This window comes from Saprolegnia diclina (assembly GCF_000281045.1).
Source record: "Saprolegnia diclina VS20 unplaced genomic scaffold supercont1.125, whole genome shotgun sequence".
Taxonomy (NCBI): Eukaryota; Oomycota; class Saprolegniomycetes; order Saprolegniales; family Saprolegniaceae; genus Saprolegnia; species Saprolegnia diclina.
Genome location: NW_008246192.1, coordinates 19,538 through 43,408, shown reverse-complemented (window position 1 = coordinate 43,408; position 23,871 = coordinate 19,538). Strand labels below are relative to the sequence as shown.

Genomic DNA, 23,871 nt, shown 5'->3' with positions numbered 1-23,871 from the left:
CCGACAGCCCACGCCCGTGATGGCGCGGGTCACTCGGCCTGGTCGCGGTCGAGACCACTACCGTGCCTAGTAACAAGGCCTTGGTACTCGATGGCTCGTTCCTCTTCGTAGTACGACGGACGTTGATGCACATATCTCTGGTATATATCACGTGACGCTAAACGTCATCACGACTACGTAACACCACCTACTTCCGGCCCTTTTCCTCCATGTCTTTGGCCTCTCTGTAGTCGTTCAAGTCGAGCTCCTTCTCGTCGGCGAACGACGCAGTGTGCTGAAGGACGTGGAGGTTCTCGCTGCTCGCGTCCGGCAGCATCGCGTCCTGGTTGAGCTTCTTGAAGTTGACGATCTTCTGGAAGAGGTAGTCGAGCACATGCTTGGCGTCCGAGCGCTCGGGGTCGAGCTTTGGCAGAATGCCGAGGATGACCGCCGACTCCTTGACGTAGTACTCGAGGTCGTCGTCCGAACACTTGTTGGTGAGCTGTGCGAGCCGCAGCGACTCGGACGCAAAGTGTTCGTCCAAGTCAAATTGATCGAGCGCTGGCGGCGGCGGCTCTCGCAGAATCGGCGGAAAGACCGCGGGCTTGAGTGGCGGGAGCGGGCACTCGAACTGCGGCGGGATCAGCGTCAACGGCTCGTGCTTGACCCCGAGCTCCTTGAAGAGCGCGACGGCCTCCGGGATGAGCGACGTGTCAAATGTAAAGAGCGCGTTATCAAAGAGCTTGGTAAAGTCCTTTGGGAGCTCTTCGCCTTCCTACGCGCTTACCTAAGAATCATTCTTATTTAAAAGACGACGCACCTGCATGCACGAGCGGAGGCGCTCGCTGAGCGCTTGCGTGTCCGGCAGCCGAAAGTAGTCGCTCAGGTCCGGGTCGCCCGCGTCAAAGGCGTCGAATAAGATCTCCTTGTCCTTGAGCAGCCACCGGAAGAGAATGTCCTGGAGCTTCGTGTTCTCTTCCTTGTCGAGCCAGTCGTCGGAGAAGACGTGCGCGGACCCGAGGACCGCGAGGCGGCCGCATTTTTTCGGTGGCGCGCTCACGCCGTCGGCCGAGTAGACGGCGGCGACCGGGCGGTTCATCGGGAACGAGATGAAGCCCGAGCTCAGGATCGGCGCCGACGGCTTCTTGACGTTGAGCGTCGCGCCGTACGGGAACACAAAGTCGAGGCCGCGCTGGTCCTTCTCGAGTCCATGCGCCTTGTCGGCGGCCGGGTCCCGCGCAAAGATGTCTTTGCCGCGGCCGGAAAGCACATTGGTCTAGCCGATTCTGCAGGAAGCCACAAGGAGACAGGATGCGTACCATGCGCGCGATCTCGCGGTTGACGACGCCGCTCGTCACGAGCACTTCCTTCGGGTGGTGGTACTTGTGATAGACGGTGCGGATGACGGCGTCGGCGTTGATCGTGATGCCAAACTCTTTGAGCCACGAGTTGAGATTCGTGTCGTGGCGCGTATCGCCGCCCTCGCCGACGAGGAAGAGGATGCTGCCGCCTTCGCGCAGGTAGTCCTTGAGCGCCTGGAACTCGGACGAGCTAAAGCGCTCGCGGACGCCTGCGAACACGAGGAGGTGCGCCTGCTTGAGCCGGTCGAGCGACAAGTCGTCCTTGTTGACCTCGACCTTGCAGCTCGTCTTGAGCTTCCGCGCTAGTTTCTTGTAGCCCGACGTCGGGTAGAACTCCTCCTTCTTGCTCGCATCGAACATGACGACGGTCGACGTCCCGCCCGCCGCCACCTTGAGCGACTCGTCCATGCCCGGCCCTGCGTTCTCCATCATCTCGCAGCAATTCGATCTTGAACAGGCGCCGAAAGTGTAGAAAAATACAGGTCTGGGTGCGCTTTTCCCCGAATTTTGGATATGGTGCGGCAACCGACCAACTTCAACATGCCACTTTGCACGTGGCACGACGTCGCGTCGAGGCGCTTAATGCTTTGGTCGTCATAGAGTTCGTAGGCTTCTAGAGTTTATAAGATCGTAGTTTCCATATATGCATATACGACCCGACAATCCTGAACCCCGAGCGACGCGGCTCCTAATCCTGTCTGTCTGGTGGCGAGCAGATCTAGGTCTTGCTAGTACTTTGGTCGTCGCCACAACTGTGACCAGATTCTAGTCAGATTCTAGTAGGAACTAGCCCGCAGTGAGTGCTGCCAGTAGCCACAACACTTTTATATATACATACACCAAGGACGTCGCGGAGCACGTGACGCCTTCTCTTCCTGCTGTGCTGTAACACTTGCACTGCACCGACCCGCTGCCTTTCCAGTGGTTTCGGCTTCTATTTTTCAAACGCTGGGTGTTTCACTTGCGCTTTTGCCGGGATGACCGTCAAGCTCTACGAAGAATCGTCGCGCTACGACCCGTGGTGCTCGCCAATCGAGCGCCGCTCCGAACTCTCGGCGCCGGACGACCCGCCATCCGACCCGTTCGTGCTCTTGCCCGCGCGCCGCCGGTCTGTCGCCGCGACCGCCGGCTATGTCCTCCTCTTCCTCTTTTCGCTGTGGCTCTTTATGGTCTCGGTGCGATGGCTCTCGGACGGCTTCATGCTTCTCGTTGCGTGCAGGGCCACGGCCGTCTTTGAGTTCTCCAACCACTCGCTCGTCGGCTTGATGATCGGCGTCGTCGCCGCCGCGCTCCTCCACTCGTCGAGCGCCGTTGTCTGCATCACCGTGGCGTCCGTCGGCGCCAACATCCTCAGCCTCCGCAAGTCGATCCCGATCATCATGGGCGCCAACCTCGGGACGTGCGTCACGTGCATCCTCGTAGCCTTTGCCCAGGTCCACGACCGGTCGCAGTTCCAGCGCGCGATCGCCGCGGCCACCGTCCACGACATGTACAACTTTTGGTCCATCGTCGTCCTCTTCCCGCTCGAAGTCGCTTTCCATCCGCTCGAGCTGCTCTCGGTCGCCATCACGGGCAAATCCGGGCAGATCGCACTTGCGTCGCCCGCCGATGCGCTCGTGGACCCGATGGCCAACGTCTGGGCCAGCGTCAACCACACGCTGCTGCAAGACGTCGCGGCGAGAGACAGCGACGACTGCCGCGTCGCCCGCTTTGTCCTCGGCGGCGCCATGCACGATGTCTCCAACACCAGTGCCGGCGCACTCACGCTCGTGCTCGGGCTCATCGTGCTCGTGCTCGCGCTCGTCGGGATGGTGTTTGCGATGACGCACCTCTTCCGCAACGCGACGGCCGCCGTGATCCGCCGCGTCCTTGGCTGGAACGCCTATGGCAACATTGTGATTGGCATCATCTTGACGTTCTTCCTGCACTCGTCGACGGCGATGACGTCGACGCTGACGCCGCTCGCCGGTCTCAACGTCATTTCGCTGAGCCAAGTGTACCCGCTCGTGCTCGGCGCCAACCTCGGATCGACCATCTCGGGCCTCCTCGCTGCCGCCGTCACGGGCAAGAAGGAGGCCGGCAACGTCGCGCTCGTCAACATCCTCTTCAACGTGGCGGGCGTCCTCCTCTTCTACGTCGTTCCGCGCACGCGCCGCCCGGTGCTGGGCTGCGCCGAGGCTATTGGCGCCTACAGCGCGCAGTGGCCGACGGCGGCGATCGTCTTCATCGGCGCCACCTACGTGCTCCTGCCCGGCTTCGTCATCGCCCTCGTCTTCCTCTACGACGCCGGCGTCGCAGGGCTCGTGCTGGGCATTCTCCTGACGCTCGGTCTCTTTCTATGCGCTGCCAGCTTTTACCGCTGGTACGTCGTCTTTGGCGGCCGCGCGCGCTGGCACAACTTCCTCGCCGCCAAGGCCGCCGCGCACGAGCACGAGCGCCGGGCTGCCGACGCCGTTTTCCTCGAGCCCAACGCGTAGCTCTTGCATGCTAGCTCCATCGCTGTATGAATCCCATCCATAATATGTAGCCACGCGTCTATCTCTAAGTTATCTAGTTAGTAGTCGTAGAGGAACGCGAGGCCTTCAAACTTGGACTGGCCCGGCAGCGGCGTCTCTTGCATGAGCACGTTGCCTTGCACGTCAAAGACCGTCACGTACGCGCCTTGGAGCTGCAGCGCCTCATTCTCCATGCTCTTGAGCGCGATGATCACAGAGTCCTTCGTGCCCGGCACGAACTTGAAGCTCGAGAACCCCCGCTCGCGCGCGACGACGCCATCGCCAATGTACACAACGCTGAGCTCCTCAAAGTCCTCGGACGCGATCACCATGACGTTGGCGCCGCGCTTCTCGTCGGCCACGTCGTCATACGGCTCGCTCGAGACGCGCCGGGGCAAGAGAAACCACTTGCCGTGCACCGGGCTCCACTCGATGGCTTCGTGGATCACATACCTACGTCCATAGGCGTCATGGCATGCATATGAGACGACGACGTTGTACCCGGGGTATGCACAGCCCAGCTTGGCGCGGACCTTGGCGAAGCGGTGGGACCAGTCTTCATGACGCACAGCGCCGTTGAGGCCGACGATCGCGACCCACATGTTGTTCTCGTGCACGATTTCGCCGTCAGACGTAAACTCTTTTCCGATACTGCCAACATAGAGCTCGCCGTTCTTGACGGTCGCCCACTCGTGCTTCTGGCCCTTGTCCGTTGCGCCGTTGCCCTCCATGATGATGTGCGTCGGGACAGCCGCCATCGGCGCCGGGTCGTTCAAGCCAAAGTGCTCCAGCCGAAAGATGATGCCAGTCCGGTCGTCAAACGAGTGCAAGCGGCCTTGGAACCACGCGAGCTCGCTCAGCTCAAAGCCGCGCCCGGCCTCGTTCAACGTCGTCGAGAAGGTCTCGCTGTCGCGGAACATCACCGAGTACGAGGCCGCGAGCTCGCCCGTGGAGAGACTTCCCTCGCTGCCGTCCACGTGGCGCTTGAGGATCGCCCGCTGGAAGATGGACTCAAAGCGCGGCTTGGCGTCGCCCTTGACACGGCTCTGCTTGTCCAAGTCCGCGACCATGCCAAACTCGAACGACGTCGGGAGATGCTTGTAGTCGATCAGCGGCGGCGACGGCGTGTAGCTAGGCCGGCGAAAGTGCGACGACGAGGCTGCGATTGCCGATGGCACGGTCGTGGCCACCGAGAGGAAGAGCGCAAGGCCGAGCATCGCGAGGAGCGCGTAGCGCACAGTCGTGCGGTCGTACCAGTGCATAGAGGCGGGGACAGGCGTCGTCTTCCAAGCGGCTTCGGCGTCGTAGCTGGGCTTCCGTTTCTGCGATGACCCGAACCCGAGGATCGGCAGCATGTAGCGACGTCGGCTGAATGCCACTTGGCATGGGTAAAATTAGCCCCAATCATTTCAGCCAATGGCATCGACGTAAGGCGCTCAAAGGCGGATAATCGCACCATTTTGGCCAATCATAGTGTGTGCACGCGGCACCATATCAGTTCTAAATAGTGTTACTCTTAGGTGCCAGCGCATTGCAGGTATCCGCGGGAAACGCTCGAGCGACAGCGCGTGTAGATGGCTTTTTGTAGCTCAGTTTCTCTTGCTACACTATATGTATAGCCTTCAGGTACATTGCTAACAGCCCGGCCCAAAGCAACCCGACAGGGCTCGTGCCTGCTGGATAGTTTGTCGGTAAATGGTGTACGTTCTTATTGTCGTTAGTCACATGGGCGTGTATCCGGATCTTTGTGAATCTATGGGGCACGCAGTGATTGGTTTAAATAAAATAGGAGTCAGCCAATCATGTCGTCGAAGGCTGGACCAAAGGATCGCAACCCACTCGAATGGGCATGGCGCCAAAATGGCACGTCAGCGAAAGATCTGGAGTCCTAGCATCGTCTTCTTTATCTTAGATCTATTAGTCCTAGCCTAAGACTAGTAGAACTAAGATGACTCGAACTGATATGCAACTTAACTCGTGTAACCAAGCTGAGGACAACGTTGAATTGGACTCGACGTAGAACGTGCCATCCAGTGGCCGTCGACGTGGCTCCTTGGCCCCTTGGGTCGGTGACGCGGCTGAGATTGCGGACACGTACCATTAGACGCACCGGCGTTGCGGTTCGGTAAAAGCAGCTGCTCTCGATCAACGTCGAAACGGCTCGTTAGCGTGTCTTTGAGTGAACCAGATCATAGTGATGACGACGGCACTCGGAGGCCGCTGAGTGGCCAAGGGCGAGCACACTACACTACGTGACACGCGCGGGCCTGTCGTGCTAACACGATCTGCCATAGCCACGCAATCGCGACAACTCTGCGGCGAAGCGACGTCCAAGTAGCCAGTCGAAGGTGCGTAAACGTCAAGGGATGTTCACGCAAGGCTTTCGTACATCAACAAACTCAATAGATTACTGCAACTAACTAACATGCAGCAAATTGGCTATCGAGAGCACGCCCGGTCCTTTAGCGCGCGCTGTTTCCCGCGCATGGGCGACGAGCGACGCCATGACCGCGGCGCGGTTATCGCCGCAGGACGAGCCAGTGATCACGTAGCGACCGTCGTCGAGCTGGTCAAAGTAGAAGATGCGCTCCATGATCGTGTCCATTGCGTAGCCGCCGCCTGCGAGTACATCGATCGTGGCTTTGTCTTCGTGCTCGAGGATGTAGCCGAAGCACGCCTCGAGCAGTGGCCGCGTGATCTCAACGTGCAGCGAGATCTCGAAGCGGACGATGTTGGCGCGGATCGGCGCCATGGCGAGCAGCGGGTTTGGCTGCGCAAAGAACTGGCCGACGCGGTACCACATGCTGATAAAGTTGTCGAGCGTCCGGCCGTGGGCCATAAAGTCGGGCGAGAAGGTCGACCGGAAGAAGGCCTCCTGCGTGGGGCCAAAGCCGCCCTGCGACATCATATTCTTGTACTGCATCGTCAGCGCCATGGGCGCCGAGTGTTCGGCGTAGAACGAGAGAGGCCGGTGCACCTCCAGCGCCCGCTTTTGCGCGGCGAGGGCGTCGATCTGCGCGTTGAGAGTCGCATTGGTGTCTTCGAGGCTGGTTACATTGCGCTTGCGCCGCTCGCGGTAGCAGCGCATGTTCATCTTGCACTGGACGCGCCGGCGGATCTTCTTCTCCTGCGCCGAGAGCGCAGTCGTCGTCGGCGTGGACGGGTGCGTCATTGACGGCAGATTCTGAAATGCCCTCTGCGTTATCACGATCGGCGCCGTGTTTCCGAGCTCAGCTCGGTCCGAGGCCTTGAAACATCTCGCGCTTTGTATGGATGACGAGCGTTTCATTACGCGAGCTCTGATTCCCATACAAAGTACGCGTACCAGCCTTTAACGTTCAGTGATTGGTTGGCTTGGGTAGAAATGTACTATTTAGGCGAATGCCAATGCTTTCGGAAGACGTTTGACGCCCATAATCCAAACCCAGATGGCGAGGGGTTAGCAATTTGATGAGTTATTGTGGGTGGGTAACATTATCATCACACACTGCCACAGAGTGGGTCGACGCTGCTGCCGCTGTGACGTCGTTGGCGTGCCCAAGGCCCGCGCCAAGCTGGAGTTATTAGTTCTTAGAGCAAAGTACTCGGAGGAGTTATGACGTGAATGCTCGTGTAACGAAGCGCAGAGACGGACGACGCCGCAGCCGTTCATTTGGAGGAGCAATCAGCAGCCATGTGGCAGCACATGTGTGATCACGCGTTGGTTATCACGCTGCGTGTTCGGCGGGTTTCCTTCAATGGGTTTTTGGGACATTGTGGGATTTACACTTTTAAAATGGGTTTTACGTAGCTTCAAAACAATGGGATATTGATATAACCAGTAAATCTGATATAGCCCAAAGGGTGACTGTGTTTATCCCAATACGGTGTGCGACCGAACACGGGATTCGTGATTGCTCATGGGTAAGACTGAGCCCCGACAGTCATTTTGTGGAGAATATTTGCCTGGAAGTTCCTTCTCACTCCTGCGATAAGTCTACAAGCACCGCGCCCTGTCCAGGCCTACGCGCGCCATTACACGTGTTGCAAGCGAGCGACGGTCTCGAGGTTGTGTTGGCAGAGCTTGGAACTGCCGATGTCGTCCTGGTCTTCAATGTCGATTTCCAGTCTTATACAATCAGTTCGTGGACGCCTTTTCTGCTCTGACCTAGCGCGACCTGCACAAGGCGGGAATCATTAAGCTCTTCGCAGGAACAACAGCGTATCGCAGCGACTGGAACAATCGAGCGCGTTCATGATCGATCGATCCCTATCAGTGACAGAGCTGTTGACATGGATGCGGCCTCGACTGTTCGCCCCACACCCAACCAACCTCGCCGGCACGGTCAAGCCGTGCACGTCTGAGGAGCCAACCGGCGCTGAAATTTTTTAACGAGGTCCCAATATTCGCAGATCTCTTCAAGAACTCTGCTCTCTAAACATGTTCTCTCCCAATCTGTTGGGTCGGCACGGAAACCGCGGTAGTGTTTCGGCTTATTCGACATCAGGTGTCATCAAAATGTGTTGTGTGATCGAGAGTCACTGGTGCACAAGAATGAGCGATCATCGACCGTGACCACTGTGACGGTCTTCGTGAAGACTGCGCCGCGGCCAATTAGTTAAATTTAGAGACTTGTTAAAACGAACAAACGAGTAGTTGAATTTACCCGAGCTCCACCTTTCCCGTGCAACATGGAAGAGGTACCGCTGCAGCCCATTGATGTGTCGTTGGCGACGAGCCGAGGTGTTGTCGTGCACCAGCGCTTTGAGAACGAAGACCAACAACCGCTACCGTACGCGCCGCAGGTCACGTACCGCGTGAGTCGCCTCCCCGAGGACAAGCTTGTGCGCAGCGACGTCTCGGACGCCGGCTGGACGCCAACTAGTGCCGAGATTGACAAGCTCGACAAGTTTCTGCTCCTGCGCGAAGAGTCGTCGCTCGGTCTGCATATACTCCTTGCGCTCTTTGGGTGCCACACGCTTTGGCCGCTCACGCTCCACTTCGTTCTCGACGGCACCTCGAACGATGTGTTTGTCGCCCGGCGGCCGTTCCAAATGAGCGGGTTCTACGGCTGCCCGATGCGAATGGACGTCGATGCTGTCCGCGGCTCGGAGCTCGTGCGCATCGGTTGCGCGCGCGAGTATTTCTCTCCGTACGGCGCCAAGTGCTACGTCTTGTGTTGCTTGTGCACCACGTACACGGACATTGACCGGTGCGACGGTGACGCCATTGCGACGCGGTACACGGTGCGCACGAACCTCTGCTGCTGCGGCCGCGTCAACAATTGCTGCGGCGGCACCCCCGGGAAGCGGGACGCCATCTACGACATCCTCGCCGCAGGAGGAAACACGGTGTCGCACTTGCATCTCGTGGGCGGCGAGTGGAGCCGCGCGTTTGTGCTCGAGTTCCCACCCGACTCGACCGCCGAAGATCGCGTTGTCACGGCGCTGTTTCAGATCCAAACTGCATTCTTCGAGCCCGGGCCCACCTAAGAACTATGAGCTGTTTGGACTCGTCGACAATCGCTGCAGCTCTCTCGTTCATGGTGAGTTCCAGTGCATCCGAATCACCACACCAGCCGCACCGAGCTGATTTTGTGTCAACTTGATACATTTCGGTGATCGTCTTTCATCATTGTACATAAACTGTACTAATAGTACTTCTTGGGCGATACAGCGAGCGAGGCTTGCATATTTCTGGTCCACAAGCTCATAGACCGAGCACTCAGCCGCCTTGACACGCTGGGAAGGAAGTAGTTTGTCGAGCATGCTATTCAGCCTCCGACTCGGGATGTTCAGCTCCTTTCACCAGCAATCTGTACCTCCGCAGTCTTCGTTGAGAAATCGAAGCGAGCATAATTGTCGGCCGACTCAATTTCGGAGATCTTCGCATGAGGCTTGGAGTCGGTATTCAACCTGTTTAACCTGTTTAACGTCATCAACGTCCGAAAGCCTTGTTTCAAAATCGTCAACTAGGACTCGGTCCGAATTTCATTTTCGTTTGCTTCGTGTCGATCGATGGGCCTCCGACTCGTGGAAGAGCTCGACGCGCCGAGCCTCCTCATCCTCACGCTTCTCTGCGTCCTCGTCGAGGCCAGCATGTACTACTACACGCACCGCGGTGAGCGCCCCGGCGCCGACGAGCTCCGCCTTCAGAAGGAGCATGCGCTCCTCTCGCTCCAAGCCAAGAAGCTCAACTCGGTCGACATGTTTGTCGAGCACTCCAAGATCACGCGCCAAATGAACACGATCAAGAAGCAGGAGCAGACGCTCGCGATGGAGCGCATGGCGCAGTTCACGGTCTCGCCGCTCGTCAAGTACGTGCAGCCGGCTTGCCTCGTGCTAATCGTCGCCTTGTACTGGAACGCGCCCCTGGTTCTCTTCCCGTCCGGGTACCTCATGCCCCTCGAGCGCCTCCTCGCGATGCCCTTCTTCCCCGCCGGCGTCGTCTCGGCCGGTGGCTGGTGGTGCCTCTGCCGTCGCGTGCTCGGCAAGGTGCTCGTCTAAGACTCAACTCAGCATATAAGGTTGGTGATTAGCCCATGTTATCGCCGCCGTAGCCTGCGCTCTGGCCGCCGAGGTAGTCGCGCCGACCCGCGTTGATCTTGCGCGCATTGGCGTCGAGCTTGGGGCAGTCGGTGATGCGATGGCCGAGGCCGCCGCAGAAAGCGCAGCCCTTGGAGCCTGTTGCGTTGGCCTGCGACGTCTCCATCGGGTCCTCGAGTGCGCTCAGCACGGGTGGCACGCGCTGCTTGGCCTCGACGAGGAGGTGCTTGAGGTCGAGGAGCGCGCTCTCGGGCACGTTCTTGTTGATAAAGGTGGTCGCGACGCCCGTCTTGCCGCAGCGACCCGTGCGGCCGATGCGATGGACGTAGTTTTCAATCTCGGTGGGCATGTCGAAGTTGATGACGTGCTGGATGTCGGGGAAGTCGAGGCCCTTGGCGGCAATGTCGGTGGCCACGAGCACGTCTTTGGCGCCGACCTTGAACGCGTCGATCGCTGCGTTGCGCTCGACCTGGTCCTTCCCGCCGTGGATCGAGACGGCCGCGACGCCCTTGAGCAGGAGGTACTCGTGGATGTCGTCGACGTCGCCCTTGCGCTCGCAGAAAATGAGCACGGGCGGCGCCGTCTTCTGCAGACACTCGAGGAGGTACACGATCTTGGCCTCTTGCTTGACGTACTCGACCTCCTGGAGGACGTCCAAGTTGGCGGCGCCGGCGCGACCGACGTTGACGAGGATCGGGCGCACGAGCCTAATTCAAGATTGAGATTCCGATTGAGATTCGATCGGGCGTACACTTGTTTGGCGAAATCCTGGAATTTCTGCGGCATGGTCGCCGAGAAGAGCAGCGTCTGGCGCTGGGACTTGAAGTGGTTGAAGATCGCCGCGACCTCCTCGTCAAAGCCGAGGTCCAGCATCCGGTCGCCTTCGTCGAGGCAGATGTACTCGCACAAGTCCAAAGTCATCTTTTTTGAGTTGAGGAAGTCCTTGAGGCGGCCGGGCGTGGCCACGACGATGTGAACCCCAGCCTTGAAGATCAGGTCGAGCTGCTCGCGCTTGTCTTGGCCGCCGATGCAGAGAATGCTCCGGAGCTCTGGGAACCTACACGAGGAGGCTCAGACGCGCTTGTCGTCGAGGGGAGGCGTACCCGCCCTTGAAGAGCGCCGAGGTGAAGTGCTGGACGATCTCAAATGTTTGCCGCATGAGCTCGCGCGACGGCCCGAGGATGACGCCGAATGGCCCTTCGCGGGCCACGATGGGCATCTTGACCTCCTGCTCGAGCGCGCGCAGCACCAGCGGCAGCGTGAACGTCATCGTCTTGCCGCTGCCGGTGAACGCAATGCCAATGATGTCTCGACCCGAGAGGATACATGGGATTGCCTGCACCTGGATCGGCGTCGGCCGCACAATGTTCTTGGCCTTGAGCGCGGCTAAGATCGCGGGCGGAAAGCGCATGTCGGCGAACGACTTGATCGGCGGCGGGATGTCGTCGCCGTCGACGAGGATGTGCCACTTCTTCCGGACGTTCTCGCAGTCGTCCTCGGTCATGCGCGCAATGTGGCGAGGCGGCGTCCACGTCGTCGTCATCGACTCGGTGTATCGGATGCCCTCGGCGCGCTCGGCCGCCGAGACGAGCGCCGCCTTCTGCACCTGCGACGCTTCGTGCAAAAGCTGGACCTCGGACGTTGTCTGCACGCGAATGTCTTCGTCGACACCAGCTTCCTCGCGTCGTTTCTTCATCTCGAACGACTGATCGATCAAGCTCATGGTCGAGCGCGCGGGCGCGGCCTCGAGCACCTCGTCGGGCTGCGGACCCGGCGCTTCGTCGCTCGCCTCGGGTGCCTCGTCGCTCTCTTCGCCATCCACTTGGCGAAGCTTCTCATGGACCAGCTTGCGCCGCTGCAGTCGTCGCGCTTCTTCTTCTTGGCGACGCTTCTTCAGCGGAACGTACAGCCCATCGTCCATCGTCCCCAGCATCCACGAGAAATGCAATCGACTAAACCGGCCGACCGTAGTGTGCCAAACGACTAGCACTATCTTCGTACATCCTACATTGACATGTACTCGTACATCCGAATCATCACTAATTTGTATTGAATACGTACGCCAGTACATCTCGTACAATCGTTCGAATGTACGTTAGCTAGTCGCTCTGCAGTTTGTACCAGTTGAAGCTCGCTCCATGCTCCAGAACGCTTGCACCGATGATCCAATGCTCTCAGGACGATAAATCACAGGGAAATATGGTCCTAGCGACGACCTTCAAACGATATTTGTCGGTTGATGGTGGTCGAAACTAGGGAATTTTGTCAATTTACATGTTAGTCGAAAGCAGAAAAGGGCAACCGACTCGCCTGGCAAATAGCGCGGTTAGGGAGGCGGTGGCGATGTGGGAGGATCGTCGCTGCGCTCGTCTGCGCGCATCAGCAGCAAGAAGGACGGACTGCTTGGGGTTGACGAGTTGGCGACGTTGGTTGAAATTGGGTCGGCGATCCGAAATAGAGCGTGAAAATCGGAAAGTGCCGAAACGAGGACGCATGGACGCCCGAAAATCATTGGTCGGCCCTCACGACGACGGGGCGATGGAGGGCGAGACGCTAGTGGCGTCGCCGCTGGCGGAGCTGGACGTGCTCCTCATGCAGCTCATCGAGAAGCACCCGAACCGCAACGTCGTGGCACTGACGGCGGCCTGGATCGCGGCCCACGCGCTGGAGCCGTGGACCGTGTACATCCAGATCAAGCTGCGCACGTGGATCAGCGGCGACCGCGCGCGGACGTTCAACAACAAGCTCATGCTCTTCTACGTGATCCACGAGTTCCTCAAGACGCCGACGCCGCCGGCCGAGCGCAAGGCGCGCCAGCACGCGTGGACCGGCACGGTCGAGCACATCTTCCTCACGTGCATCCGAGACATGGACGAGTCGCGCAAAGTCGAAGAGAACAAGAAGAAGCTCTTCAAGACGCTCGGCCGCTGGGAAGAGCTCGGGATATTCCGCGCCAAGCTCCGCGACTGGCGACGCTTCATCACGGGCGAGGCGCGGCCGCGGAAGCCGCCCCAGAAGATGCTCTTGCCCGGCGCCATGGACCCGTTCGATCGGGACGGCATGAACCTGCAGATGTCAGTGCATCGGCTCAACCTGCCGTCACTCATGGAAGTGCAGTACGCATCTCTCAGCGACAAGAAGCGTCACTGGCGCTTCACGGGCGTCGCCTTCATCGACGCGCTCAGCCACGCGCTGGGCCTTCCACCCCACATCGTTGTCACGGCCATGCACTACTTCCACACGCTCTTCGACAAGGGGTTTTACGCCCGGGAGCGCTACAAGATTGCCGCCGCCTGCCTCTTCCTCGCGGCCAAAGCCTCGAGCCAGCGCATGCGGCTGCTTCGGATGGTCCACGTCATGCATTACATCCTCGAGGTAGAGTTATCGCCGTGATGGTATGGCGACCAACCTCCAAGTAGACACCGCTTCAGTACGGCGACGAAGAGAAGGAAGAGCTCGAGCGCATGCACCTGTTGCACTACGAGCTCCAAGTGCTACGCGGCGTCTCGTACGACCTCACGATCGACCTCCCGTACTGCCACTTGTACCAGCTCGTCAGCAAGCTGCCGCCGTCCTGTACGCTCTCGCCAACACGAGCATGCCTGACGCTCCGAGTAGGTAGCAGCGAGGTTGGCGACGTCTCCAAAGTCATCTTGCGCGAGCTATTCTGGACGACCATGTGCATCGACTACTCGGCCGTGCACCTCGCGCAAGCCAGCATCGTGATCGCGTGCCACATCAAGCAGACGCGCTGCGAGTCGGCGTGGCTCTCCGACAAGCAGCACGCGGCCATGGTGCCGCTCCGTACGCGCAGCACTCGACGCGGCGAAGGTCCTCATGCTTTTTGTAGAGCGCACGACAATGCTAGAGCAGTACATGCAGCTGCACGCGTGGAAGACGCAGCAAACGCGGCTCTTCCAGGCGGCGACGGCGACCGACGAGCAGAAACGCCACTTCCTCGTGACCCAAAAGGGGGGGCTCACGTGGCCCGTGCACGACTCGATATCTCTCCCGAGTGAAATGACCAACCAAGTCGAGTCGCGGCCACCACCGCGATCGCCACCAAAGAACCGCACCCGGTCGCCCATCAAGGACCGCGCGCGGTCGCCGGACCGTCGCCACCGATCGCCGTCCAAAGACTACCGCAAGCCACGGTCGCCCGCCAAGGACCGCCGACCCCGGAAGCGGTCGTCGTCGCCCCGGAAGCGGTCGTCGTCGCCCCGGAAGCGGTCGTCGTCGCCCCGGAAGCGGTCGTCGTCGCCTCGAAAGCGGTCGCCGTCGCCTCGGAAGCGGTCGCGGTCGCCGTCGTACCGGAAATCGAGCTACCACACGAAGCGGTATTCGCGGAGCCGCAGCCCGGACCGGGGTAGTCGCTACTACGCGTCGCGTCGCCGGTCGCCGTCGTACGACCGCCGATCGCGTCGGAGAAAGGACGACTACGAGAGCGACTACAGCAGTAGCAGCAGCGACGACGACGACCGGTACCGTCGCCGGTCGTCGACCAAGAAACACAAGAGTCGCCGCTAACCCAACACGACGTTGTGTTATAACAAGCTGTTTACAATTTGGCGGCCGCCCGACGCGCGGTCTCGAGGGTCTCGGCCAGCGACGTGATGCTCTTGGTGAGCGCCGCCGCAAACGTGTGGCACGAGACGCGCTCGATCGGGTCGTCGGTCGCCTCTGCCGTCTTCTTCATGGACGACACCGTGTACCCGATAAAGGTCGGCTCGACCGAGTAGCAGATGCCGATGCCGTACTCGACCATGGGCGCAAAGCCGCCCCAGAGCCACTCGTAGCCCGAGACGTTGGACGTCGAGAGCACAAAGTTGCCGTTCCCGCCCGACTTGGTGTACGAGGCGTCCGAGAAGACCGGGTGCAGCGGCGCACCGGCGAGCACCGAGGCGATCTGGAGCCCGAGCAGGTGCCGGTCGGCGCCCTGGCCGTCGAGCGCCTCCATCGCGAGCTCCTGGTGCTTGGCGACCGCGGCCTCCAACTTGGCCATGTCGGACGGCGCTTGCAGCCAGGCGACGACCTCGTTCGTGCACGACCGAATCGTTTCCGTGCGGCCGTGGGCAAACCAGCGCGTGTGCGCGCTCTCGTACGTGGGGAGGACGCGGCCCCAGAGCTGCCACGCAGTGAGCTGGATCGCGAGCTGCACAAACGTGTCGGGCGGCACGCGCAGGTCCGACTTGATGCGCAGTCGACCGACCTCCTTGTGTCGCGTGACGCACGCCTGGAAGCGCGCGGCCTTGGCGGCAAACGCCGTCGAAACATCAGCGATCGTCGCACCGACATGCGCCGGCACGTCGAACGAGAGGAGCGTCGGCGGCGGCAAGAACGCACTCGACGTGCTCTCAATACGCGTCTCCATGCTCCCATTGCGGCTCAAGTACCGGCGCCCGAGCCTACATCACATATTCCGTACTTGCGCAATCGTATCAACTTGATACTAGACCGACCATTCAAAGACCGAGCGGTACACGGTCGCGTCGGCGTTGCCGTGCTCCATGTTGCAGCCGACGTTGCCGTTGCCAAAGACGATGAACTGGAGGCTCTTGTCATACCACCGGTTGTGGGCCTCGCCTACGACCGAAACTCGGATCTCTGCATCGCATGGCCTCCGTGTCTACCAGCCGCGATGTGCTGGAGGCACTCGGTCGGGGTCGTCGGCGTGCTCTCGTCCATGCACACAGCGAACAAGCTCTCTTGGATCATCTGCAAGCTCGCCGCGTTCGTGCCCAGAGGCAGCTACGAGATGCATTTCGTATTGTGTGGCAGGTCTTCCGTCCTACCAGCGCCTCCCGGGCTTCCGTCCACACGTCGCGGTGCGCCGACGTGAGTGCACCGACCGCAAGCTACAGAAAACTCGATACATTGACACTTGAATACATCGACGTACTGTTGTCGGGAACGAATGTGCGTACTCGTAAATGAACTGCAGCTGGCGCTCGAGGTCGCCGATCGTAAGCAGCTGGTGCTGCGCGTCGACCACGTTGAGCGCAAAGGGGTAGCCTACGTTCCAGACGAAGGTGCAGGAAGTAGACACACTAGAGACGCACCGCGGCAAAAGACGACGACGTGGTCGATGCGCTTGACGCCGTCGAGGCGCTCGTACGTGTCGGCTGGCATCTGCGGGATGCGGCAGGACGCAAAGATGCGACGGAACATGTCCATGCACATGGGGCGGCGACCCATGTGCTCCGGCGCGACCTTCTCGAGGAGCAGCATCGCATGGTACTCGGACGTGTACCGGATGATCTCGGCCGCGCGGCGGCACTGCGGCACCGACTGGTCTAGCTCGTTGAACGACCCAAAGCCCGAGATCATGTTGATGTCGATCGCCGTCGGAGCACGGTACGACGTGTAGCCCGCTACGCCCATTTGCTCATTAGCGACAAAGAAGGAACCTGTGATGGCGCGTACCGTATTCCCACCACTCGGCCAGCTAGTGCAACATACAGATATGAGATGCGAGGCCAGAAGCAGCGAAGCCGTACCCAGTTGCGCTCCGTAGCCGCGCGCTCGAGAAGCGCTTCGTGGAGGGCGTGGGCTTGGCCATTGGGCCCGACAAAGTCCTGCATGAGCTCAGTCGTGTGCTGGAGCTCTTCCTACAGAGCGAACGCATTGGCATCGGGTCCATGCAGCGGCAGGCCACCTTGGTCACGAAGGGCTCGATGGACTCGAGGTACTTGCGCGCCGTCTGCTGCAGGTCTGGCACGGGCAGGCTCGGGAGGTCCGCCTGGTGGGCGTACCTACATGCGGCATGAGGCGGCGACGCCAAGCAGACCCACGGACGTCGACAGCGTAGCTCGCTTGGTCATTTCCAATTCCAAAGTGGCGATCCAAAGGTCGTGTGGCACCGCGGATCGCGTTTTCATTGGCCAAAATGACGCGCTCCTTCAACCTGCGCGGCGAATCAGAGCGCATGATTGCGGGTTGAGTCAACACTGGTCCAAGTGCTGGCTCGCACAGTGTAGTTGGTCAACCTACGAGCTTCAATGCCGGTACCTGCAGAGCTCCAGCATGGCAGGCAGGTCGGTTGAGCGATCTTGCAGCCTGCGATTGTTGCAGATGGCCGCGTCCACATTGTCATGTGTATGTGGGTGTTTTGATGCGCCGGTTGCGACGTCGTGAAAGGTTGAGCGGTCGTAGCCTCTACACTCTGGGAAGCTTCTGGTGACGTCTGACGTTGCGAGCAACAGCAGGACGCAAGTGCGGTCGTCTTCTTCTGCCACCTTCTCCACTATCATTTGGCAAGACGCGGGAGAATGCACGCTGCTAATCACGCAGCTGTCTTGCCCTTGGCCTCACTCACCATGCTATAGTGTACTGCTTCTGCCTTCCTTTGGCAGCGACGAAGGACCGCTCTTGGTGGCCATGCTAGTCGTCCTAAGAGCACGGGAGCCTTGTGCAGGAATGCGCAGAGTTTTGCGCAGAGCCAGGAATCTTGCCCGCTATCAAGGTGGCAATATGATATGCGCAAGCCGCTTCTGCCAGCATGGCGTCGCTCCCTCTCGCCGACCTGCTACAGGGTTCGATCCCTGGCCACCACGGACATTTCCCCCGCGAAAGTCCAACACCACTGCATTGTGCGTGGGCTAGTACCAGTACAGTACAGGCTTCTCAGTCCACAATGGACACGTCCCGCACCAAGTTGAAGTTCCCTCGCCGCTTTCTTGGGGATATGCGCACCACTTGTTTGTGATGCGAATCGTCAAATCGAATGACATATCGTGCCCCTCTCGCGGTAGTAAAGGACGCGGTGTTCCACGCCCGACCGCGGCTTCGTGTCGTCGACACCGCACGAAAGGCTACTTCGCCCACGTCCCTCGCACGACGCCGGGTACGTACACCCAAATGCTGATCCCCACCCGAGAGCATTGCATAAAAGCGGTGTGCGGGCAAGAGAAATGGACGGTTGCGGCCGATGGACCCCAAAGACACGAGCGCTTTGTGTCAAGCGCGCCATCCACTGCCGACATGGTGGTGCGCCGGCGCCAATCAAGTGCTTGGGTATCGCGCGGTCATTGACACGGAAACGCAGGCGGCGCCATCGGAAGCCTCATCAAGCTCTGCATGTCAAGTTCGGTGGGAAACATCCGCCGGCTCTTGGGTGTGCGCCGCAGCGCCGCACATTCCGAAACGACGTCGTCCTCGCGCGTCCTCACTTCCACTCGATCCGCGACGGACCTCCGAGATTCGCCAGCAGGAATTCAATGATGGTCGCGATGTAAAGGCTCTGCCAGCGGCAATCGCGCCACTGTGCCCAACTGGCTTGTGTATCTCACCTGGTCGCTGAGATTTGACATGAGGCAGCTGAGACGTTGGCTTCAGTCATTTTCATGCATTTTTCACAGCAGAAATTAGCAACGTGTATAAAAATACATGCGAATGCATCGCTGACATGTACGAGACAATAAAACCATGCCTATTTTTTCTTGCGGAGTATACAAAACGAAGGTGTCGCCGAATAAAATTCCAGTTGGTTTTTAATGCGTCGCACGCCGGAACCCATACACATCGTTGCGCTGGCTTCCAGCGTGTTACACCGAAGTTACATGGGCAGCAGGTATAGGAGGTGCAGCAGCAGCAGCTCGCGCCTCTGCATACTTCATTCTGAAAACGCATGAACTCTGCGCGCTCGCACCCAAGCTCCCGCGGCGCCTCCATGCCCGAGTCGTCGTCCACGGCCGGCGAGTTCGCCGCTGGCTGGCTGTGGAAGAAGTCGGGTCGCTTCTCGTCATGGAAGTACCAGTACTTTATCCTGCGCGGCGCCCTTCTCTCGTACTACGACAAGTACCCTGGCGAGGAGTACGCCCACCTCTTCGCGCCCGGCTACACGCAGGGTGACACATCCCCGCGCGGCGTCCTCCGCGTTGTGCACGTCGAGGTCGGCCAGAAGAGCGCGATCGCCTTCAAGGTCTATGGCTCGTCCGGCAAGGTCCTCGACATCCGCGTCGAGACCTCAGTCGCGCGCGCCAAGTGGGTCAACGGCCTCAACCTCGCGTCGCAGCTCGGCAAGCGCAAGCTCGCGACCACATCTGTTTCAATCGACTCGGCCGACTCGTCGCTCGACTCGGACGACGAGAACGCCGTCAACTGCGCAGGCTACCTGACCGTGCCCAAGCAAGGCAACAAGTACTTTGTGCTGCAAGGCAACATGCTCTCGATGCACGCGGACGAAAACCCGTGGACTGTCCCGACGTCGCGCAGCTACGTTCTCGGTGTCAAGCCGCTGCCCAACAGCCAGACGCTCGAGGTGCGGCTAAGCCACGGCACCAAGCCGCTGATTCTGCAGGCGCAGAGCAGCCAGGAGCGCGAAAAGTGGGTCCACCACATGACCGAGTGCTGCCTGACGCGATAGACGTCGCCCCGCCCACGGCCAATGAAAGTGTTTCGCGGCCCACCTTATAATTATATGTCTCGATGTTATCCTCGAGTCGTGCTGTAGCAATGTTAACGTAACTACGATATGTCCTCCGATAGAAGGATGGATATGGATTCTTCATGTGTTCTCTACGCGGTATACTCTCTTCCCAAGCTATTCCCCAAGGCCTAGCGACACATGAGCGACGGGCAAACACGTAGAGCTACCGAGCAGGAGAAGGCAGGCGGTCTGCGTCGCGACGTGCGTCGCCGCCACGTACAGCACACTGGACGACGGCATCGAGTAGATCTCGTTGATCCAGGACGAGACTGTTGAGAGCGACCCACAAAACCCCGTTAGGAGCGCGTGCTGGACCCACTAGAACATAAAATCAGATCTCTTGCACGTGGGCGTGCCACGTACGGTCGCAGCGAGGGTTGACGTTGGCATCGCGAGGACGCCGATGCAGCTCACGATGGACGCCAAAACGTTGGCGACGAACGTCCCGAGTGGGAACGTCTTGGACTTGTTGAGACGGAGCCCAAGTCCGTATCGAAGGAGGGCGCCGAGCGGCCCAACGACAACGGCCAAGTAGCCATCGAGGTACAGCGCAGCGAGAATGATTGCAAGGACCGTGGCCAGAGCGCACAGGCTGTACACGACGCCATGGCGCACTGGCTTGAGCGTCGAAGCGCCAGCTGCGGGAAGCGGTGGCGCCTCTTCCATCGCCAGCGCCAGCCGCTGCCACTTGCCATCCTCGTCCTACCGCATTTCGAGGCGCGCTTCAACGAGTAGCCGGCTACAACAGTATATACCTGTTGGACGCTCCGGCTCTGTGCGTACGCGAGAACGTCGCTCCACGCAGCTTGGGCGGCAGCTGCGTGGACGCGCCCCGTGTAGACAAGCCCAAGATGGCGCCCCGAGAGAAAGGCGGCGAGCGACGTCGTGAGCTGCACGAAGAACATGAAGGTCGCGTTCGCTGCCATGGACCCGAGGTACTCCTGCGCGAGCACGAGTTCCCATGATGCAAACGTCGTGCAGCAGCCGCAGAAGCCGGTCGTCACGCCCGTCCAGAAGGCTTCGTGGCGAGCGGTCTTGAGCGGCTGCGCAAGGCCCATGACGAAGCAGCCGACAACGTTCGGGAGGAAGAACGAGACCCCCATCGCAGTCAAAATTGACGGAGCAGCCTGCGTCGCCTCGATGGACTTGGAGGCTGACGTGAAAAGCACGCGGGCAGCCACGCCAAGGTATGCCCAGATGCATATCCATGCGACGGCGACGGCGGGCGACGGTGGCCGTGCGATGGGCTCGGGTGGCGACGGTGCGTGCGCGGTGGTGTTGGTATCGCTGACCAGGAGCTCGTCCATTTCCAATTGCGCGTGCTAAAAACACCCACCCACAGTCCACAGACGGTGAATTGACCATCGCGCGTAGGACAGAGCGGTGAGACAGAGCTATACATAGGATGTTCGACCTTTAAACAAGCAAGGTCGCCAGCGTGATGGACGACGCCGTGTGCATACCGTCCTGCTGTGACCACCGGCGGGCGGCGAGGTGGTGCGAAATGTTGCGTGTGCCTAGCCATAGCAAACGGTCGTACTGATTGGTCCAAACCAATCCCACAAAAGATGCTGGCAGTCGCCCGGCGATCCTTCCACCACGTGCCCGTGCTGCCGGCGGAGACGCTCGCCTTCTGGGTGCCGGCGCACGCTCGGACGTCGCCTGCTGTCTTTGTCGACGGAACCGCCGGCCTCGGCGGCCACTCGCGGCTCTTGCTTGAAGCCCACCCGCAGGCGCAACTGCTCTGCATCGACCGGGACCCGCAGGTCGACTTTGCCGACTCCTGACAGGCGCAAGACACGCTGGCGCGTAGATTCTGCACATGGCACAAGAGCGCCTCGCTTCGTTTGGCGCCCGCGTGCGCTTTGCCCAAGGCTCGTACTTGGACATTGCTTCGCACCTGCACTCTGCCGGTACATGACGCTCGTCATGACGCGTCGGTGCTCCTAATAGTTGTCTAGGTTTGCCGGCTGAAGTGGATGGCGTGCTCGTTGATCTCGGTGTCAACAGGTGCGGAGGTAATATAGGCTCCAGCGCTCACGCAGCTATGTAGTCACCACCTGGACTCGGGCGACAGAGGCTTTAGCATCTACCACGACGGTCCGCTGGACATGCGCTTCGACCAGTCCAACACTGACCTTGCGCCCGCGTCCGTTCTCGTCAACACCCTTTCCGAAGTCGAGCTCACCAAAGTACGTCGCACGGGGAGCCACTTGGGTCAAGGCGCCACTAGATGTTTAAAACGTACGGGGAAGACCCGCTGGCCAAAGAGTACGCCAAGGCGATCATCCGGCGGCGCGAGACCGAGCCGTTTCAGCGCACGGAGGGCTTGAAGCGCTGCATCGAGGCCATTGCAGACAAGTGGAAGCCCAAGTCTGGCAAGGCCAAGGCCAAGAAGCAATTTGTCCACCCTGCGACGCGCCTCTTCCAAGTACATACATGATCAACAGAGGTTCACGCTAAGCTTGCTTAGGCGCTGCGCATTGCTGTCAACCAAGAGCTCGATCACGTCGAGGTACGTCCCCTTGCACCAAGGACAGGCATAAAACTTTGGCGACCAGAAAGGAATTCCCGCCATGATGGACTGCCTCGCGCCGCGCGGCCAGCTAGGTAGGCTCGAACGGTATGCATCTTGCGAGACAGCGCAATAGCTGCCATCGCCTTTCACTCGCTCGAAGATCGGTGGATCAAGCGCTACTTCCGGGACGCCGTCGCGATGGACGACGACGACATGGAGGAGCGCTGGCCCCACAAGGTACGTGCTGCCAAGAGGATAGACCCAACGTAATGACGTAGCGGTTTGAGGTCGTACAAAAGAGAGCGGTGCAGGCGACCGACGCCGAGATCGAAGCCAACGCCCGCAGTCGCAGTGCCAAGTTGCGTGCGATCCGCCGTGTTGCCTAGTTGCAGCTTATAGCGCTGAATACGAAGAACTGAGCCACGACGTGGCATCCCGAGGCCGCAGCGACCGGAAATTCTGGAAAGGACAGTTGGGTGATTTTAGCTTTTTTCGGTTGCGTATCCGGCGCTCGCATTTTCAAACCCGCTCCGTCCGTTGCCTCGTCCTCCTCCTCTCGGCCACCATGTCGTACATGCTTCCTCACCTCTGTTCGGGCTGGGCCGTCGATCAGGCCATCATGACCGAAGGTGACCGCGTCGTCGTCATGCGATTTGGGCATGACCATGATCCTGTGTGTATGCAGATGGACCAAGTGCTTGCCGGCATTGCCGAGGACGTCAAGAACTTTGCCATCATCTACGTCGTACGTCACCATCCATCGCTCGCATGTGGGCTCATGATGCGTGGCATTAGGTGGACATCACGGAGGTGCCCGACTTTAACACGATGTACGAGCTCTACGACCCGTGCACCGTCATGTTCTTTTACCGCAACAAGCACATCATGATCGATCTCGGCACGGGCAACAACAACAAGATCAACTGGGCCTTCAACAACAAGGGCGAAATGATCGACATCATCGAGACTGTCTACCGCGGCGCGCGCAAGGGCCGCGGTCTCGTCATCTCGCCCAAGGACTACTCGACCAAGTACCGCTACTAGACCCTCGGCCTCGTCCCCGTAGCCACGCCGTTGCTATCCACGCTAAGCCATCATCGTCGCCCAGGTGTAGCTCAAGCTCAATACACGTCGTGTTCTATTTAGGCTGTGGTTTTTCTGGGCAGCGCACATGTAGGGCGGGCGTGGATTCGTGGGCGTCGTTCGCATGCACAATTACTCTTCGGGCAGGAACGGGTTCGAGTAGAGCTCTTGCGTGCCATCGACGGGCGAGATGAGCATGACCGACGTCCCTCGGCAGACGAGGAGCCCGAGGTTGCGCGTCTCGCCGGGCGTCTCGAAGTACTCGACGGCCTCGTCGAGCACGAGGTTCACGAGCTGGTCGTAGCCCTTGAGGACGCCCGTGACTTCGCGGCCGCCGGCGAACTTGATGCGCACGCTCTGGTCGATGAACTTGGCCAAGTCCAGAATTGGGTCGCGCTTCGATGCCATCTTGTCCGTCCGCTTCGTATGTGGTCTCCCTTCCAACGCGCGATGCCCATTGGTGCAAAAACCAACATTTTAACC

General features: G+C 59.8%; 14 protein-coding genes across 15 annotated transcripts; 7 read left to right on the top strand and 7 right to left on the bottom strand.

Annotated features, from left to right (window-relative positions):
* Window positions 1-102: 102 nt before the first annotated feature.
* On the bottom strand, window positions 103-1,833 carry SDRG_16376 (hypothetical protein). The gene is made up of 3 exons (XM_008622583.1): window positions 1,299-1,833; window positions 800-1,255; window positions 103-754 (listed from the first exon to the last, which is right to left on the bottom strand). The coding sequence occupies exons 1-3, from the start codon at window positions 1,770-1,772 to the stop codon at window positions 188-190; spliced, it is 1,497 nt and encodes a 498-aa protein (XP_008620805.1). The 5' UTR covers window positions 1,773-1,833; the 3' UTR covers window positions 103-187.
* A 459-nt stretch (window positions 1,834-2,292) lies between these two features.
* SDRG_16375 (hypothetical protein) lies at window positions 2,293-3,885 on the top strand. The gene has a single exon (XM_008622582.1). The coding sequence runs from the start codon at window positions 2,318-2,320 to the stop codon at window positions 3,815-3,817; it is 1,500 nt and encodes a 499-aa protein (XP_008620804.1). The 5' UTR covers window positions 2,293-2,317; the 3' UTR covers window positions 3,818-3,885.
* On the bottom strand, window positions 3,844-5,238 carry SDRG_16374 (hypothetical protein). The gene is made up of 2 exons (XM_008622581.1): window positions 4,337-5,238; window positions 3,844-4,288 (listed from the first exon to the last, which is right to left on the bottom strand). The coding sequence occupies exons 1-2, from the start codon at window positions 5,188-5,190 to the stop codon at window positions 3,895-3,897; spliced, it is 1,248 nt and encodes a 415-aa protein (XP_008620803.1). The 5' UTR covers window positions 5,191-5,238; the 3' UTR covers window positions 3,844-3,894.
* A 961-nt stretch (window positions 5,239-6,199) lies between these two features.
* SDRG_16373 (hypothetical protein) lies at window positions 6,200-7,096 on the bottom strand. Its single transcript, XM_008622580.1, has one exon. The coding sequence runs from the start codon at window positions 7,005-7,007 to the stop codon at window positions 6,252-6,254; it is 756 nt and encodes a 251-aa protein (XP_008620802.1). The 5' UTR covers window positions 7,008-7,096; the 3' UTR covers window positions 6,200-6,251.
* A 1,410-nt stretch (window positions 7,097-8,506) lies between these two features.
* SDRG_16372 (hypothetical protein) lies at window positions 8,507-9,307 on the top strand (the record flags this gene model as incomplete). Its single annotated transcript, XM_008622579.1, has 1 exon — window positions 8,507-9,307. One exon carries the CDS (start codon window positions 8,507-8,509, stop codon window positions 9,305-9,307), a length of 801 nt encoding a protein of 266 aa, XP_008620801.1.
* A 525-nt stretch (window positions 9,308-9,832) lies between these two features.
* Window positions 9,833-10,321, top strand: SDRG_16371 (hypothetical protein; the record flags this gene model as incomplete). The annotated part of the gene is made up of 1 exon (XM_008622578.1): window positions 9,833-10,321. The coding sequence occupies one exon, from the start codon at window positions 9,833-9,835 to the stop codon at window positions 10,319-10,321; it is 489 nt and encodes a 162-aa protein (XP_008620800.1).
* Window positions 10,322-10,329: 8 nt separating this feature from the next.
* Window positions 10,330-12,328, bottom strand: SDRG_16370 (hypothetical protein). The gene is made up of 3 exons (XM_008622577.1): window positions 11,464-12,328; window positions 11,112-11,417; window positions 10,330-11,067 (listed from the first exon to the last, which is right to left on the bottom strand). Exons 1-3 carry the CDS (start codon window positions 12,291-12,293, stop codon window positions 10,350-10,352), a joined length of 1,854 nt encoding a protein of 617 aa, XP_008620799.1. The 5' UTR covers window positions 12,294-12,328; the 3' UTR covers window positions 10,330-10,349.
* Window positions 12,329-12,853: 525 nt separating this feature from the next.
* SDRG_16369 (hypothetical protein) lies at window positions 12,854-14,887 on the top strand (the record flags this gene model as incomplete). The annotated part of the gene is made up of 4 exons (XM_008622576.1): window positions 12,854-13,735; window positions 13,780-13,936; window positions 13,979-14,164; window positions 14,211-14,887. 4 exons carry the CDS (start codon window positions 12,854-12,856, stop codon window positions 14,885-14,887), a joined length of 1,902 nt encoding a protein of 633 aa, XP_008620798.1.
* Window positions 14,878-17,774, bottom strand: SDRG_16368. 2 transcript variants are annotated; one of them, XM_008622575.1, is made up of 11 exons: window positions 17,369-17,392; window positions 17,156-17,319; window positions 17,016-17,112; window positions 16,858-16,968; window positions 16,784-16,805; window positions 16,420-16,731; window positions 16,260-16,372; window positions 16,153-16,215; window positions 15,991-16,108; window positions 15,820-15,943; window positions 14,878-15,765 (listed from the first exon to the last, which is right to left on the bottom strand). In XM_008622575.1, exons 2-11 carry the CDS (start codon window positions 17,236-17,238, stop codon window positions 14,919-14,921), a joined length of 1,890 nt encoding a protein of 629 aa, XP_008620797.1. In that variant the 5' UTR covers window positions 17,239-17,319; window positions 17,369-17,392; the 3' UTR covers window positions 14,878-14,918. The 2 variants fall into 2 exon arrangements, with proteins under 2 accessions (XP_008620797.1, XP_008620796.1); XM_008622574.1 differs by having other exon boundaries at window positions 17,156-17,774.
* Window positions 17,775-18,919: 1,145 nt separating this feature from the next.
* SDRG_16367 (hypothetical protein) lies at window positions 18,920-19,872 on the top strand. Its single transcript, XM_008622573.1, has one exon. The coding sequence runs from the start codon at window positions 18,987-18,989 to the stop codon at window positions 19,722-19,724; it is 738 nt and encodes a 245-aa protein (XP_008620795.1). The 5' UTR covers window positions 18,920-18,986; the 3' UTR covers window positions 19,725-19,872.
* On the bottom strand, window positions 19,753-21,106 carry SDRG_16366 (hypothetical protein). The gene is made up of 4 exons (XM_008622572.1): window positions 20,543-21,106; window positions 20,151-20,489; window positions 19,955-20,105; window positions 19,753-19,915 (listed from the first exon to the last, which is right to left on the bottom strand). The coding sequence occupies exons 1-4, from the start codon at window positions 21,092-21,094 to the stop codon at window positions 19,902-19,904; spliced, it is 1,056 nt and encodes a 351-aa protein (XP_008620794.1). The 5' UTR covers window positions 21,095-21,106; the 3' UTR covers window positions 19,753-19,901.
* A 249-nt stretch (window positions 21,107-21,355) lies between these two features.
* Window positions 21,356-22,778, top strand: SDRG_16365 (methylase MraW; the record flags this gene model as incomplete). Its single annotated transcript, XM_008622571.1, has 9 exons — window positions 21,356-21,553; window positions 21,601-21,700; window positions 21,749-21,797; window positions 21,841-21,979; window positions 22,021-22,218; window positions 22,261-22,302; window positions 22,349-22,397; window positions 22,439-22,542; window positions 22,584-22,778. The coding sequence occupies 9 exons, from the start codon at window positions 21,356-21,358 to the stop codon at window positions 22,689-22,691; spliced, it is 987 nt and encodes a 328-aa protein (XP_008620793.1). The 3' UTR covers window positions 22,692-22,778.
* A 52-nt stretch (window positions 22,779-22,830) lies between these two features.
* SDRG_16364 (thioredoxin-like protein 4A) lies at window positions 22,831-23,450 on the top strand. The gene is made up of 2 exons (XM_008622570.1): window positions 22,831-23,050; window positions 23,101-23,450. The coding sequence occupies exons 1-2, from the start codon at window positions 22,871-22,873 to the stop codon at window positions 23,347-23,349; spliced, it is 429 nt and encodes a 142-aa protein (XP_008620792.1). The 5' UTR covers window positions 22,831-22,870; the 3' UTR covers window positions 23,350-23,450.
* SDRG_16363 (small nuclear ribonucleoprotein) lies at window positions 23,386-23,837 on the bottom strand. The gene has a single exon (XM_008622569.1). It carries the CDS (start codon window positions 23,794-23,796, stop codon window positions 23,521-23,523), a length of 276 nt encoding a protein of 91 aa, XP_008620791.1. The 5' UTR covers window positions 23,797-23,837; the 3' UTR covers window positions 23,386-23,520.
* Window positions 23,838-23,871: the final 34 nt, after the last annotated feature.